A 14511-nucleotide genomic window follows, 5' to 3' on the forward strand; every position below is an offset into this window, starting at 1 on the left:
GAGGGCCAGAGCCCTGCCCCACTAGGGAAAGGAAAAGACAGGCTGGGACTATGGATCAACCTGCCAGTGCCCATGTTCAGTGGAGAAGCAATTACAGAAGCCAGACCATCTACCTTCTGCACCCCATAATGATCCTGGGTCTCCCAGAGGGATAAAAAATGGGAAAGCTTTCAAGGGAGGGGATGGGATACAGAGTTCTGGTGGTGGGAATTATGTGGATTTGTACCCCTCTTATCCTATGGTCTTGTCAATATTTTCATTTTTTTTCTTGATGTTTCATCAGTTTTACTCAGATAATTATATTTTCATTTTATAAATACAATTTTAAAAAACAGATTGTGGGGAGGGGTGATCTTGTATTCTGAATTACTGAATAGCATGCAATATCGTAAGTAGCTGCTTATGTAATGGAAATAGTGCTCCTTAGCGATCTGCCCAGTACTTTCTTCCTCTTGAGTTACTGCTGACTTTTTTCAACCATTGTATTCTTTGTGTATTTCATCCTTGCTCACAGTCTTCATTCCTATTGGCTAAATCAAGAGGTAGCCAATCCAGAAAAGGCATGGGAGGAGAGGTGGGGAAAAGGATCAGATGCCACCCATCTGCTGCAAAGGAGACTATTTTTATGTAAAGATAACCTCAGCTTGTCCAGTGCTGAAGAACAGATGGTAGACCTGAGCTGTTAACACTTCAAATGCCAAATGCTAGCAGCAAGCCTCTTCCCTGGAGTGGGGAGGGGAGAAAAAGAGATGATCAACCAGAAAAGATGAAGTGGGTTTTGAAAGAACATATATTTATATTTTAAGATTTGTTAAAATGACTTCTACTAGCAAAGAAATAAAAGTAACAGAACTTGTAGACAATATCTGCAGAGATTAAAAATGATTGTGGCATACTGGACCTTTACAGATTAGTTTATAGAAACCGGAAAGCATCTTATTATTAGATAAGGAGAAATGGGAAATATACTGTGAGTATTTAAAGCCTGTCTTTCTCCTTTCACTTGGCTTGAAGCCTGTTTTCAGCTCGAGTGCACTGACTCTTACCCCTGCCCCCATGAGCCTTGTTACCATCTGGATTAGAAAAAATTCAACTTGAACATATTCAGCCTCACTGTGTTTTATATCTCAAAAAGTAACAAAACTGGAGGCCAGGTGCTGGCACACCTGGTTGACTCGGGTTCTAAACCTCACTCCCCACCTGCAGAGGGAAAGCTTCATGAGCAGTGAAGCAGGTCCACAGGTGTCTCTGTTTCTATCTCCCCCTCCTCTCAATTTCTGCCTGTCTTCTCCAATAAAAAAAAAAAAAAGGACAAATGGCCTGCCAGGAGCAGTGACTCCGTAGTGCTAGCACTGAGCTTCAATAATAACCCACTGGGCAAGAGAAAGAAAGGAAGGCAGGCAAGACAGAAGGAAAGACAAACTCTTTAAAAAAAAAAACAAAAAAACTCGGGAGTCAGGCAGTAGCACAGCGGGTTAAGCGCATGTGGCACCAAGTGCAAGGACCGGTGTAAGGATCCCGGTTTGAGTCCCCAGCTCCCCAACTGCAGGGGGTCATTTCACAGACGCTGAAGCAGGTCTGCAGGTGTCTCTCTTTCTCTCCCCCTCTCTGTCTTCCCCTCCTCTCTCCAGTTCTCTCTGTCCTATCCAACAACAATGATGACATTAATAACAACAACAATAATAACTACAACAATAAAACAAGGGCAACGAAAGGGAATAAATAAATATTTTTTAAAAAATAATTCTTTAGCAAAGGAAAAATCAGTTTAGTAACTGCACATGAGTTGTGGGTGATAATGCCAATAAACTAAATTAATGGGGCTCAGGAGATGACTCAGCAGGTAGAGCGTGTGCCTTACCACGCAGGAGGCTCAGAATTTGATCCCCCACTGCCACATGAGATCACTGTGGGCAACACCAAGGGAACTCCATGGATGGTGGAGTGGTGCTTTGATGTCTCACCTTTTCTTTGTCACTTCCTTTCTGTAAGAAAAAACTGGCTGAGGGTGTCTCCAAGCTACTAGTACCATCCATATCTGAGACCCTGGATTCATTCCTTGGCACTACATTAATTTTTTTTTTAACAAACCAAAAAGTTAAATATAGAATACTCTGTAGCTCTCACATTAATCTTCTTTCCTGCTCCCCTCCTGCCTGCTCATTGGTCATGAGACTCTCTACCAAGCATCACCTTCTCAAGAATGCCCAGTGTCCTTCTCCGTTTCCAGCCTTCCCAAACATTCTTGCCCCACTCTGTTGTTTTCTGATATACTTACCAGTGTCTCACATGTCTCTATGTTTGTCTTCCCACATTGTCTCTACTTCTCAAAGACAGTCAGGTTTGGGTCACTAATAGTTCCCAAGTGTTTAGCACAGAGACTGCCATACATTTAACATCTAGCATGTGTGTAGAGAATAAATTAAAATATAGATTCACTACCAGAATTGATAAAATCTGAGAGTTGGGCGGTAGCGCAGTGGGTTAAGGGCACGTGGCGTAAAGCGCATATGGCGTGAAGCGCAAGGACCGGCATAAGGATCCCGGTTCAAGCCCCTGGCTCCCCACCTGCAGGGGCATCACTTCACAAGCGGTGAAGCAGGTCTGCAGGTGTCTGTCTTTCTCTCCCCCCTCTCTGTCTTCCCCTCCTCTCTCCATTTCTCTCTGTCCTATCTAACAATGATGGCATCAATAACAACAACAGTAACTACAACAATAAAACAACAAGGGCAACAAAAGGGAATAAGTAAATAAATAAACATAAAAATTATTTTAAAAAAGAATTGATAAAAACTCTAGCAGTTCAAATTCTGGATGCAAATGCCATATATATATATATATATATATATATATATATATATATATATATATATATTCATTCTCTTTCTCTCTCTCTCCTCAGGTATATTCCTTAGACTCTGCTGATTCTTTCCAAAGCTTCTACAGCCCCCACAAGGCTCAGATGAAGAATCCTATACTGGAACGCCTGGCCGAGCAGATTGCAACTCTGTGTGCCACCTTGAAGGAGTACCCTGCTGTGCGGTATCGGGGGTGAGCACCTGCCCGCCTTTTTGGCCTCCCAGGTTCCATCAAGTGAGGGACTGTGCCTCATTCTCACTTTTGAGATTTTCTCTGGCAGTTACCTCTAGAGGGTCAAGTTTTTTTTTTTTTAAGAGGGTCAAGATTTTAATGTCTCTCATTTATTCTTCCAGTGTTTTTATTATTTTCTCAATTCTGTTGTGTCATACAATGTAAATATAAAATGGAATGAAAAATATGTGTGCAGGTATTGAATAACTAAAATGTGAACCCACAGCCCAGATTTCCTTTACTTACAAGATCTCTTCCAGCCTTTAAAAACAAATAGCATGACTCCTTGGAGGTGGTTCAGTAGATAAAGCACCAGACTCAAGCATGAGGTACTGGATTTATCCCCTTGTCGTTATAAGTGCCCCCCTTCTCTCTCACACACACATTAACAAGTCTTTTGAAAAGGAAAAAAAAAAAGTAATGTCATCTTAGTAGCTGTTTATGAGTAAGATAATACAAAGATTCTACAAAAGAACCATACCTCAGATTTTGTAAGGTCATTCACTTATCTGCTGTACGCCTACTATTGTGGAAATGTAACCTGAAGGCCTTCCCCATAGAATCCCTGGATCTGGGAAGGGAGGTAAGGTGTATACCAGTGCGAACTTACAGCATAGCCCTGTGAGACCAGTGCCTCAGAATAGCACACACCAAGGATTTGGGCATCCAGAGTAGGAAGAACAGCTTCACCTAGAGATGACATTTGAGCTGTATCTGGAAAGACAGGTTAAGTTTCAATGGCTGATAGACACAGGACCAATGGCCCCTGCCTCTGGTATGTATATAGCATGGAGCTGGGAAAACAAAAGGCAAGTTTTGTGTATGTATAGGGCCAAGGGCTAAGATGAAGCTGTTTCCAAGACACATTTGGGATTCTATCTTCCTTCAGTGACTACCACAGGAAAGCCTTTGGGGATTTGGAGGAGTGAATGCAGTGCTGTAGGAACATGTAAGTGGGAGTGTGAATGAGTAAGAGTCAGCATGGGAAAGACCGGAAGTGGCAGGCTCTGCAAGAGGAGCCATGGGTTTCTAAACCTGAGTGCTCGGGATGACTGATACTGGTACTTAATACCTCACTGTCTACTGGAACTTGTAGCTATAGGGAAAAAAAAAATCTTTCTTCATCTTTGTTAGTTATTCACTCACAAAAGCCCAGTGGACACTAAGTGGAAGCCTAGACAATCTCTCTTGACAGAGTAGTGGGAATGTGAAGTTCACTTGAGAGAGAGGTTGGGTTGGGAATGGAGCTGCTTCAGAGTAGAGATGGCCAGGTTGTAGGCAGTGGCCCAGGGAGGCTGCTAGGCTAGCCAAGGAGAAAGGTGCAGAGCTTCTCACTTACGTTTCTGGCTCTGCCGGTGAAACTGTCATTTACCAAAGACTCAAGGGAATCTGGATTGTGGGGAGTGAAAGTCAGATGGCTTAGGTTGAGTCAGGCAGATCATAGGGAAAGGACAGATGGGTCAGCATCTTCTGCTGAAGTGTGATTGTCTGGAACTGCTTGGCAAGTCTCTCCATTTTGGCAGTTTAAAGAAAGATAAATCACACACTGAGCTTTTAAGTATTGTATTTTGTGACTATATTCTCATCATAAAAAACAACCCAGATGAAGCTCAGCTCTCTGGGTCCTCCCCCTCCTGTCTTTCTCCCTGAGAGCAATCAGTGCCATTGTTGGGTGCCCCAGCAGTTCACCCTGTCACCCCTCCTTTGTCAGGGAATACAAGGACAATGCTCTGCTGGCTCAGCTAATCCAGGACAAGCTAGATGCCTACAAAGCCGATGACCCAACGATGGGGGAGGTAAGTCTGGACTTGGACCTTATGACTCTCACCAAGTGACCTCAGGTCTGTGTGACAGTCCTGAGCACCACTGCTCCTGTGAAACATTCCAGTCAGAGTGGCACAGAGTCTTTTCAGGGTAGCCAAAAACAACTTGGTTTCTGTTTCCTGGGGATTCACCACTTTTAGCACTGAAGGTCCTGAACCCTGAGAAACCCCTCGGTCTAGGCAGACTGGATGATGGGGCACCCTGCTCATAGAGGAACTGGGGCAATCCTTTCATACTCACTTTGGGCCCAGCCGTAATGTAGGTTTTGCTTCAGAGGACCCTTACTGCGAAATACAGCCACAACTCAGAAATACTGCAGGTTTTAATTGCAGACCATCACAATAAAGAGATTTAGCACACAATTCTTTTTTGGTTGTTGTTTGTTTGTTTCGTAGTGCATACAATTTATGCTTATACTTTACAGTAGTCTATTAAGTGTGTGTGATAGCATTGCATCTAAAAAGAGAAAAAATAATGTAAATTCCTTAATTTAAAAGTACTTTATTGCAAATTGGAGAGATAGGGGACATGCTTTCCCATACATGCATCCCAGGTTTGACCCCAGGCACCACATGGGAGTGCCATGGCACCAGAGAAATTTCTGGTGTGGTGGTGTCTCTCTCCATATCTCTTTCTGTGTCTCTCTGAATAAAAAAGTTGACCCAAGGCTGGTGAAATTACTCATGTGTGAAGCCCTGACTCTGAAAACAATAACAAAACTTTATTGTTAAAAAAAAAAAAAAATACTAACCATCACATCAGAACTCAGAGTCTTAATATTTTTCCTGGTGGAGGATACTATGAAAAAAGTACAGTATCTGTGAAGTGTTAGGAAATAAAATATAGTAAGCCTGTGGAAACATCAGATTCTTACATGGTGTAAGTGTTCTAGTGTTATCGTGAAGCAGTAAATACACTGTTTATTGCTATTTCAGCAATGTTCACTTCCTACAGCCTCTTTTATGAGGAGAGCCACACTAGAGAAGCTGGAGTTGTGTGTGGTGGCTTGTGAAAAAGCATGCCTTCCTCATGTCCTTCATTTCAGGGCCCAGACAAGGCGCGCTCCCAGCTCCTGATCCTGGACCGTGGTTTTGACCCGAGCTCCCCTGTACTTCATGAGCTGACTTTTCAGGCTATGAGTTACGATCTGCTGCCTATTGAAAATGATGTGTACAAGTAAGTGCAGTGTTACAGACCTGGAGTGACTGCAGCTTTGCAAATAAACCTCCAAACACCTGTAACTTAAGAAAAAGGCCATTATAAACCCTAGAAAAAGTAGATGCAGGGGGATAGATAGCATAATGGTTATGCAAAGAGACTCTCATGCTTTAGGCTCCAAAGTCCTAGGTTCAATCTCCATACCACCATAAGCCAGAGCTGAGCAGTGCTCTGGTAAAAAGAAAAAGAAAAAGAAAGAAAGAAGAAAGGAAGAGAGAAAAAAACAAACAACATCAACAACAACAACAACAAAAACTTTTGTGATCCAGGAGGTGGTGCAGTGGATAAAGCATTGGATTCTCAACTGTGAGGTCCTGAGTTCAATCCCTGGTAGTGCATGTGCCAGAGTGTTGTCTTTCTCTCTCTCCTATCTTTCTCATGAATAAATGAATTCTGAAGGAAGGAAGGAAGGAAGGAAGGAAGGAAGGAAGGGTAGATGCATTGATATAGTCTTGCTAATAAGCTTGAAGGCCTCTCTGTGAGTTCCCAAAACTCACATGTTACTTCTAGCTTGGAACTCATACTCACTTTTAGGAAAACAGGAAGTTCATATCCTTTTTATATTGAATAAATTTGACATCTGGGGCCAGGCGGTGGCATACCTAGTTAAGTGCACATATTACAGTGTGCAAAGACCTAGGTTCAAGCCCCTGGTCCTCACCTGTGAGGGGAAAGTTTTACGAGTGGTGAAGCAGGGTTGCAGGTGTCTTTCTGCCTCTCTCCCTCCCTATCTCCCTTGCCCCTCTCAATTTCTCTCTGCCTCTATCTAGTAATAAATAAAAAATAAAAATAATAAATCTGACACATATACTGTGTAAATTTAAAATGTACACATTTAAAATGTACACATTACATTGATGTACATTGTAATGTGATTGCTGATATAAAGAACTTTAGATCTTTAGTTCAAAGCCCAGTCATCTGAGTGTTGAGTCCTTAGATATGTTAATATGTTGATATGTGTGTGTTTATTTTACTCAGAAACTTCTTAAAGCCTGATTATGAAATATGGTAGTTAAAAATGTCGATATAAGTTTCTTACTGAACTTTATTTTGAGGGAAGCTGCTTTATTTTGTTACCATTATAAAAAGCATCCCTGGTAGCAGTTTCTGAGAAAACTCAGTTTCTAAAAGCCAATTTTTCTTTTTATGGAAACAGACTGTATTGCTCTCATGTCATTTATTTTATAGCATTGATCATAAAGTTAGTGGTTTCAAAATATAGGTTTTAAAAACATGAGTGAATTTTTGCTACTCTCCCATTTAGTTCCTATAATTCTTGGTTTCTTTTAGCTGTTCTTGGTTTCACGTTTAATAATATCTCCTTGCAGCAGTTCCTCTGCTGCAAGGAGATATTCAAAAGCTATTTAAGTAACCACACATTTGAAGATGGTACCCCAGTCCTCTCCTGGTGAGGTCTTTGCCTCTCCTTTTTAAGTAATTCCAAGCCCATTTATAACTTGACTTCATGCTGGGAACCAGGTGGCTAAAGATTTTAAAAGAGAATCTCCAAGTCAGTTGATTTTGATTAGAGCTTTGAGTCCCTACCTGCTCGGGGAACTGCAGCTGTTTCAGTGCTGGTGCAGGCAGCGGCGCATCAAATGTTTGGGGACATGCTGTGGAGTCATTTGTGTGAACATCTGTGTGCCAAGAGTTGTGTGCTGTTGTCTGTTACGAGACTGTGGGGACATCTCCTCTCCAGGTACGAGACAAGTGGTATTGGCGAGGCACGGGTCAAGGAAGTGCTCCTGGATGAGGACGATGACCTCTGGATAACCCTGCGCCACAAACACATCGCTGAGGTGTCCCAGTAAGAGCCCTCTCCTCTCCCTTCTCCAGGGCAGCACATGTCTTCTCATTTGTAGTAGTTGATGCAGGTACTCAGGGCAGCCCAGATGGGGCTCATCAGTGGGTGAGTACACTGCCTCGACAAAGTTGCCAGCCTGCTAGCCATGATGATAAAGCCCTTCTGATATCTTTGCTCAAGTTTCACAGACTTCACAAAGTTAGCAGATTCATTTAGGGGCTTTAGGAAGCATTTGTATCTCTCAGCATCTAAAGCTTTTTTTCCCCTCCTATTTAAAGATCATACAGCGCTACATACAGTTCATTTTCTTTTATATAGCTCCTGTGAAGTCTTCCTCTCCTCTTTCAGACTGAAATTTTCTGAGCAAGAAGTGATGCCAGTATGCTGTACTTAATCATGCCTTGCTCTGAAAATGTTTCTAACACCTAGACATTGCTAGAAAATGTTTAGCTGTGGATAAACATCTCTGTTTTTTCAGAAAGACACATTCTACTACTTGGTGATAGCCTCAGAATGGACTAGTGAGAAAGTAATTTAGTGTGAGTTGGGCGGTAGCGCAGCGAGTTAAGCACATGTGGCACAAAGTGCAAGGACCGGCCAAAGGATCCCAGTTCGAGCCCCCAGCTCCCCACCTTCAAGGGAGTTGCTTCACAGCCAGTGAAGCAGGTCTGCAGGTTTCTGTCTTTCTCTCCCCCTCTCTGTCTTCCCCTCTTCTCTCCATTTCTCTCTGTCCTATCTAACAAAGATGACATCAATAACAACAATAATAACTACAACAATAATAAAGGGCAACAAAAGGGAAAATAAATATTAAAAAAAATTAAAAGAAAGTAATTTAGCAATGGGTTAAGAAAAATGGTATCCAAACTTTTGTGATCACTCAAGAAAAATGTTGATTCAGGGGGCCAGGCAGTATTGCAGCGGGTTAAGCGCACATGGTATAAAGCGCAAGGATCCCAGTTCAAGCCCTCCGGGTCCCCACCTGCAGGGAGGTTGCTTCACAGGCAGTGAAGCAGGTCTGCAGGCTTCTCTCCTTTCTCGATTTCTCTCTGTCCTATCCAATAACAACAGCAAGGGCAACAATAAGGGTAACAAAATGGGGAAAATGGCCTCCAGGAGCAGTGGATTCACAGTGCAAGCACCGAGCCCCAGTGATAATCCTGGAAGTAAAAAGAAAGAAAAGATACTGATTCATTCAACTATACATCAGTATTTATGTACATTTATGAATTAAATACATGCCATATTCTACTGATACAATAATATACAGCACACACAAATCAGAAAATTTGAAAGGGATGAACAAGGTAAACATAAACTGATGTCCTAATATTTTTTCCTCCTTTCAAATCATCTCATAAGCCCCATTCTAAAGACCAGTGGTTCAGAATATTAGTTAAAGAAATGATACTCTCTCTTCTCTTTTAAAATAGCTTTAAATGCATACATTACTAGTAGGAAAAGTGACACATTTCTAAAGGAAGGATTTTAATTATTTCTAGAGCATCCACACAGAGGCACCTGGTGCTGCTTTGGAATTTAACTGTCTTCCTCTGTCTTCCAGGGAAGTCACCCGATCTCTGAAAGAGTTTTCTTCTAGCAAGAGAATGAATACTGGAGAGAAGGTAAACCTGTACCAGTACCCCAGTGCCCTTAGGCCAATCCCTGCTTTCTCCCCGAGAACTAGAAGGATGCCTTTTCAGTACATCTTTTGTTTACTGATCATGAACCTCTCAACTTAATGTGATTTTTTTCATTTTATTTTTTAATAACCTATTTGTGAGGTTTTTAAACTCTGGCATCTACAGTGCTAGGGATCGAACTAGGGACTCCATACTTGCCAGTCCTATTCTCTACCACTGTGCAATCTGACCAGCCCTTGTTTTGTCTCGTTTTTCATTCAATGTAGACATCCAGAAAGCCCTCGTCTTATTGCTGGGGGTCAGCGCCTGCATGATGAATCCACTGCTCTGGTGGCCATTTTTCATTATTTATTTACTTATTTCTTTTTTTTTTTTTATAAGATAGAAATTGAGAAAGGAAAGGGGAGGTAAAAGAGGAATAAAGAAAGAGAGACACCTGCAGACCTGCTTCACTGCTTATAAAGCTTCCTTCCTGCAGATGGGGAGTGAGGACTCCAACCTAGGTCTTCACACACAATAATGTACGAGTCTAACTGGATGTGTCACCTCCCGGTACCTTGCTTTGCTTTTTCTTTCTTTTTTTTTTTATAATTTATTTCTTTATTGGGGAATTAATGCTTTACATTCAACAGTAAATACAATAGTTTGTACATGCATAACATTCCCCAGATTCCCATTTAACAATACAACCCCCACTACGTCATTCATCATCTTTCATGGACCTGTATTCTCCCCACCCACCCACCCACCCCAGAGTCTTTTACTTTGGTGTAATGCTTCAATTCCATTTCAGGTTCGACTTGTGTTTTCTTTTCTACTCTTGTTTTTCAACTTTGACCTGAGAGTGAGATCATCCCATATTCATCCTTCAGTTTCTGACTTATTTCACTCAACATGATTTTTTCAAGGTCCACCCAAGATCGGCTGAAAACGGTGAAGTCACCATTTTTTTACAGCTGAGTAGTATTCCATTGTGTATATATACCACAACTTGCTCAGCCACTCATCTGTTGTTGGACACCTGGGTTGCTTCCAGGTTTTGGCTATTACAAATTGTGCTGCCAAGAACATATGTGTACACAGATCTTTTTGGATCAATGTGTTGGGTTCCTTAGGATATATCCCCAGGAGGGGAATTGCAGGGTCATAGGGTAGGTCCATTTCTAGCCTTCTGAGAGTTCTCCAGACTGTTCTCCACAGAGGTTGGACCAATTGACATTCCCACCAGCAGTGCAGGAGGGTTCCTTTGACCCCACACCCTCTCCAGCATTTGCTGCTGTTCCCTTTTCTGATGTATGACATTCTCACAGGAGTGAAGTGATATCTCATTGTTGTCTTGATTTGCATTTCTCTGACAATCAGAGACTTGGAGCATTTTTTCATGTGTTTCTCAGCCTTTTGGATCTCTTCTGTGGTGAATATTCTGTCCAAGTCCTCCCCCCATTTTTGGATGGGGTTATTCGTTGTCTTGTTGTTGAGTCTGGCAAGCTCTTTATATATGTTGGTTATTAAACTCTTATCTGATGTATGGCATGTAAAGATCTTCTCCCATTCTGTGAGGGGTCTCTTGGTTTGGGTAGTGGTTTCTTTTGCTGTGAAGAAGCTTTTTAATTTGATGTAGTCCCATAGGTTTATACTTGCCTTAGTCTTCCTTGTAATTGGATTCGTTTCATTGAAAATGTCTTGAAAATTTATAAGGAAAAGAGTTCTGCCAATATTTTCCTCTACGTATTTGATAGTTTGTGGTCTAACATCCAAGTCCTTGATCCACTTGGAATTTATTTTTGTATTTGGTGAAATACAGTGATTCAGTTTCATTCTTCTGCATGTTTCAACCCATTGTTTCCAACACCATTTGTTGAAGAGACTCTGCTTTCCCCATGTAATAGTCTGGGCCCCTTTGTCAAAGATTAGATGTCCATAGGTGTGGGGCCTCGTTTCTGGGCTCTAATTCTATTCCACTGGTCAGTGTGTCTGTTCATGTTCCAGTACCAAGCAGTTTTGATGACTATGGCCCTATAATACAGTTTGAGATCTGGGAGTGTGATGCCTCCAGTTCTGTTCTTTTTTCTCAAGATTGTTTTGGCAATTCTAGGTCTTTTCTGGTTCCAGATAAACATTTGTAGCATTTGTTCTATTCTCCTAAAAAATGTGCTTGGGATCTTGATGGGGATAGCATTAAATTTGTAGATGGCTCTGGGTAATATATTCATTTTGATGATGTTAATTCTACCAACCCATGAACATGGAATATCTTTCCACTTCTTTGTGTCTTTTTCAATTTCTTTGAGTAGTGACTCATAATTTTCAGTATACAAGTCTTTCACTTCTTTGGTTAGGTTTACTCCTAGATATTTTATTGTTTTTGCTGCTATAGAAAAAGGAACTGATTTCTGGATTTCAATTTCTTCTAACTTAGTGTTTGCATAGAGGAATGCCACTGACTTTTGAATGTTAATTTTGTAGCCTGACACATTACTGTATTGCCTGATGATTTCCAAAAGCTTCTTACTGGATTCCTTAGGTTTTTCCATGTATACTATCATGTCATCTGCAAATAAGGGCAGTTTGACTTCTTCTCTTCCAATCTGTATGCCTTTAATTCCTTGCTCCTGCCTGATTGCTATGGCAAAAACTTCCAACACTATGTTGAATATTAGGTGATAGTGGGCAGTCCTGTCTAGTACCTGATCTGAGGGGAAATGCTTCCAGTTTTTCACCATTGAGTATGATGTTGGCTGTAGGTTTGCTATATGTAGACTCCACTATCTTCAGGAATTTTCCATCTATTCCCATTTTTTGTAGTGTTTTGATCATAAAGGGATGTTGTATTTTGTCAAAGTCTTTCTCTGCATCTACTGATATGACCATGTGGTTTTTGGTCTTGCTTTTGTTGATGTGGTGAATCACATTGATTGATTTACGTATATTAAACCAACCTTGCATGCCTGGGATAAACCCCACTTGGTCATGATGGACAATCTTTTTGATATACTGCTGTATCCGGTTGGTTAGAATTTTGTTCAATATTTTTGCATCTATGTTCATCAGAGATATTGGTCTGTAGTTTTCTTTTTTGGTTGTGTCCCTGTCTGCTTTTGGTATCAGGGTGATGTTGGCTTCATAGAAGCTGGCAGGGAGTATTCCAGTGTCTTCAATCTTCTGGAAGACTTTTAAAAGTAGAGGTATTAGTTCTTCTTTGAAAGTTTTGTAGAATTCATTTGTAAAACCATCTGGTCCAGGACTTTTATTTTTGGGAAGATTTTTGATAACTGTTTCAATTTCATTAGCTGTGATGGGCCTGTTCATGTTATCCACTTCCTCTTTACTTAGTTTTGGAAGTTGGTAGGTATCTAGGAAATCATTCATTTCTTCCATGTTCTCTAGCTTGGTGGCATATAGTTGTTCATAGAAGCCTTGCATGATATGTTGAATTTCTGCAGTGTCTGTTGTGATATCTCCTCTTTCATTTACTATCCGATTTATTTGGGTCTTCTCCCTTTTTTGTTTTGTGAGTCTGGCTAAAGGCTTGTTGATTTTGTTTACTCTTTCGAAGAACCAACATTTACTTTCATTGATCTTTTGTATGGTTTTCCTATTCTCAATGTTATTTATTTCTGCCCTAACTTTAGTGATTTCTGTCCTTCTGGTTGCTTTAGGTTTCCTTTGTTGTTCTTCTTCTAGGTCTTTAAGATGTGCAATCAGGCTGTTTATTTGTGCCTTTTCTTGTTTCCTAATGTGTGCTTGTATAGCTATGAACTTCCCTCTTAGGACTGCTTTAGCTGTGTTCCAAATATTTTGATAGCTTGTATCTTCATTTTCATTGAACTCTCGAAACATTTTGATTTCTTCCTTGATTTCCTCTTTGACCCAGAAGTTGTTAAGAAGTGTACTGTTGAGCTTCCACATTTTGGGACTGTTACTACTCTTTTGTTGATTGTTAAGTTTTAGTTTAATTCCACTGTGGTCTGAGAAGATGCTTGGGATGATTTCAGTGCTCTTGAATAGGCTGATGCTGTCTTTGTGGCCTAACATATGGTCTATCCTTGAGAATGATCCATGTGGATTTGAGTAAAATGTGTATTCCAGTTTCTTGGGATGAATGACTCTGAAAATGTCCAATAGTTCTAGTTTATCTATCTCTTCATTTAGCTCCCTTATGTCTTTACTGATTTTCTTCCTGGATGATCTGTCAAGTTGAGATAGTGGGGTGTTGAAGTCCCCTACTATGATTGTGTTACTGTTAATATATTGCTGTAGCTCTTTCAGTAGAAGTTTGATGTATTTAGATGGCTTCTCATTGGGTGCATAGATATTAATAATTGTTAAGTCCTCTTGATTGACTGATCCTCTGAGCATTAAGTAGTGTCCATTCCTATCTTTTTTAATCTTATCTATTTTAAAGTCTATCATGTCAGATATGAGAATAGCTGTTCCTGCCCTTTTTTGTGGGCCATTGGCTTGTATGATAGTTTTCCATCCTTTTACTTTAAGTCTGTGTTTGTCTTGTTGACTTAGGTGAGTTTCCTGTAGACAGCATATTGTTGGGTTGTGTTTTCTGATCCATCTTCCTACTCTGTGTCTTTTAATAGGTGAATTCAGGCCATTGACATTTATTGATATCAAAGATTGAAGATATTTTAACGCCATTCTTGAAGAGTTTTAGAGTGTTTTAATATATGTCCTATTTGTGGTGGTCTGGTTGTTTATAGGAGACCTTTCAGAACTTCTTTCAGGGCAGGCTTGGTGATGGTTGCTTCCTTCAACTGTTGCTTGTCTGAGAAGGTTTTGATGCTTCCATCTAGTCTGAATGACAGTCTAGCAGGATATAGTATTCTTGGCTGAAAGCCTTTCTCATTGAGCACTCGATAGATATCTTGCCATTCTCTTCTGGCCTGTAGTGTTTGTATGGAGAAGTCTGCTGCTAAT

At 40.8% G+C, this 14511-nt stretch overlaps 1 protein-coding gene across 2 annotated transcripts in view; it reads left to right on the forward strand.

Moving 5' to 3' along the window:
* STXBP1 (syntaxin binding protein 1) overlaps positions 1-14511 on the forward strand; it is a 102324-nt gene that overhangs the window by 64886 nt on the left and 22927 nt on the right. For both annotated transcript variants that reach the window (XM_007528848.3, XM_016190694.2), the window contains exons 7-11: positions 2903-3051; positions 4802-4886; positions 5960-6090; positions 7835-7942; positions 9504-9564. In XM_007528848.3, coding sequence (XP_007528910.2) covers positions 2903-3051; positions 4802-4886; positions 5960-6090; positions 7835-7942; positions 9504-9564 — 534 coding nt within the window. The remainder of the gene's footprint in view (positions 1-2902; positions 3052-4801; positions 4887-5959; positions 6091-7834; positions 7943-9503; positions 9565-14511) is intronic.

The sequence above is a fragment of the Erinaceus europaeus genome, chromosome 10 (assembly GCF_950295315.1).
Source record: "Erinaceus europaeus chromosome 10, mEriEur2.1, whole genome shotgun sequence".
In the NCBI taxonomy this organism is placed as follows: domain Eukaryota; kingdom Metazoa; phylum Chordata; class Mammalia; order Eulipotyphla; family Erinaceidae; genus Erinaceus; species Erinaceus europaeus.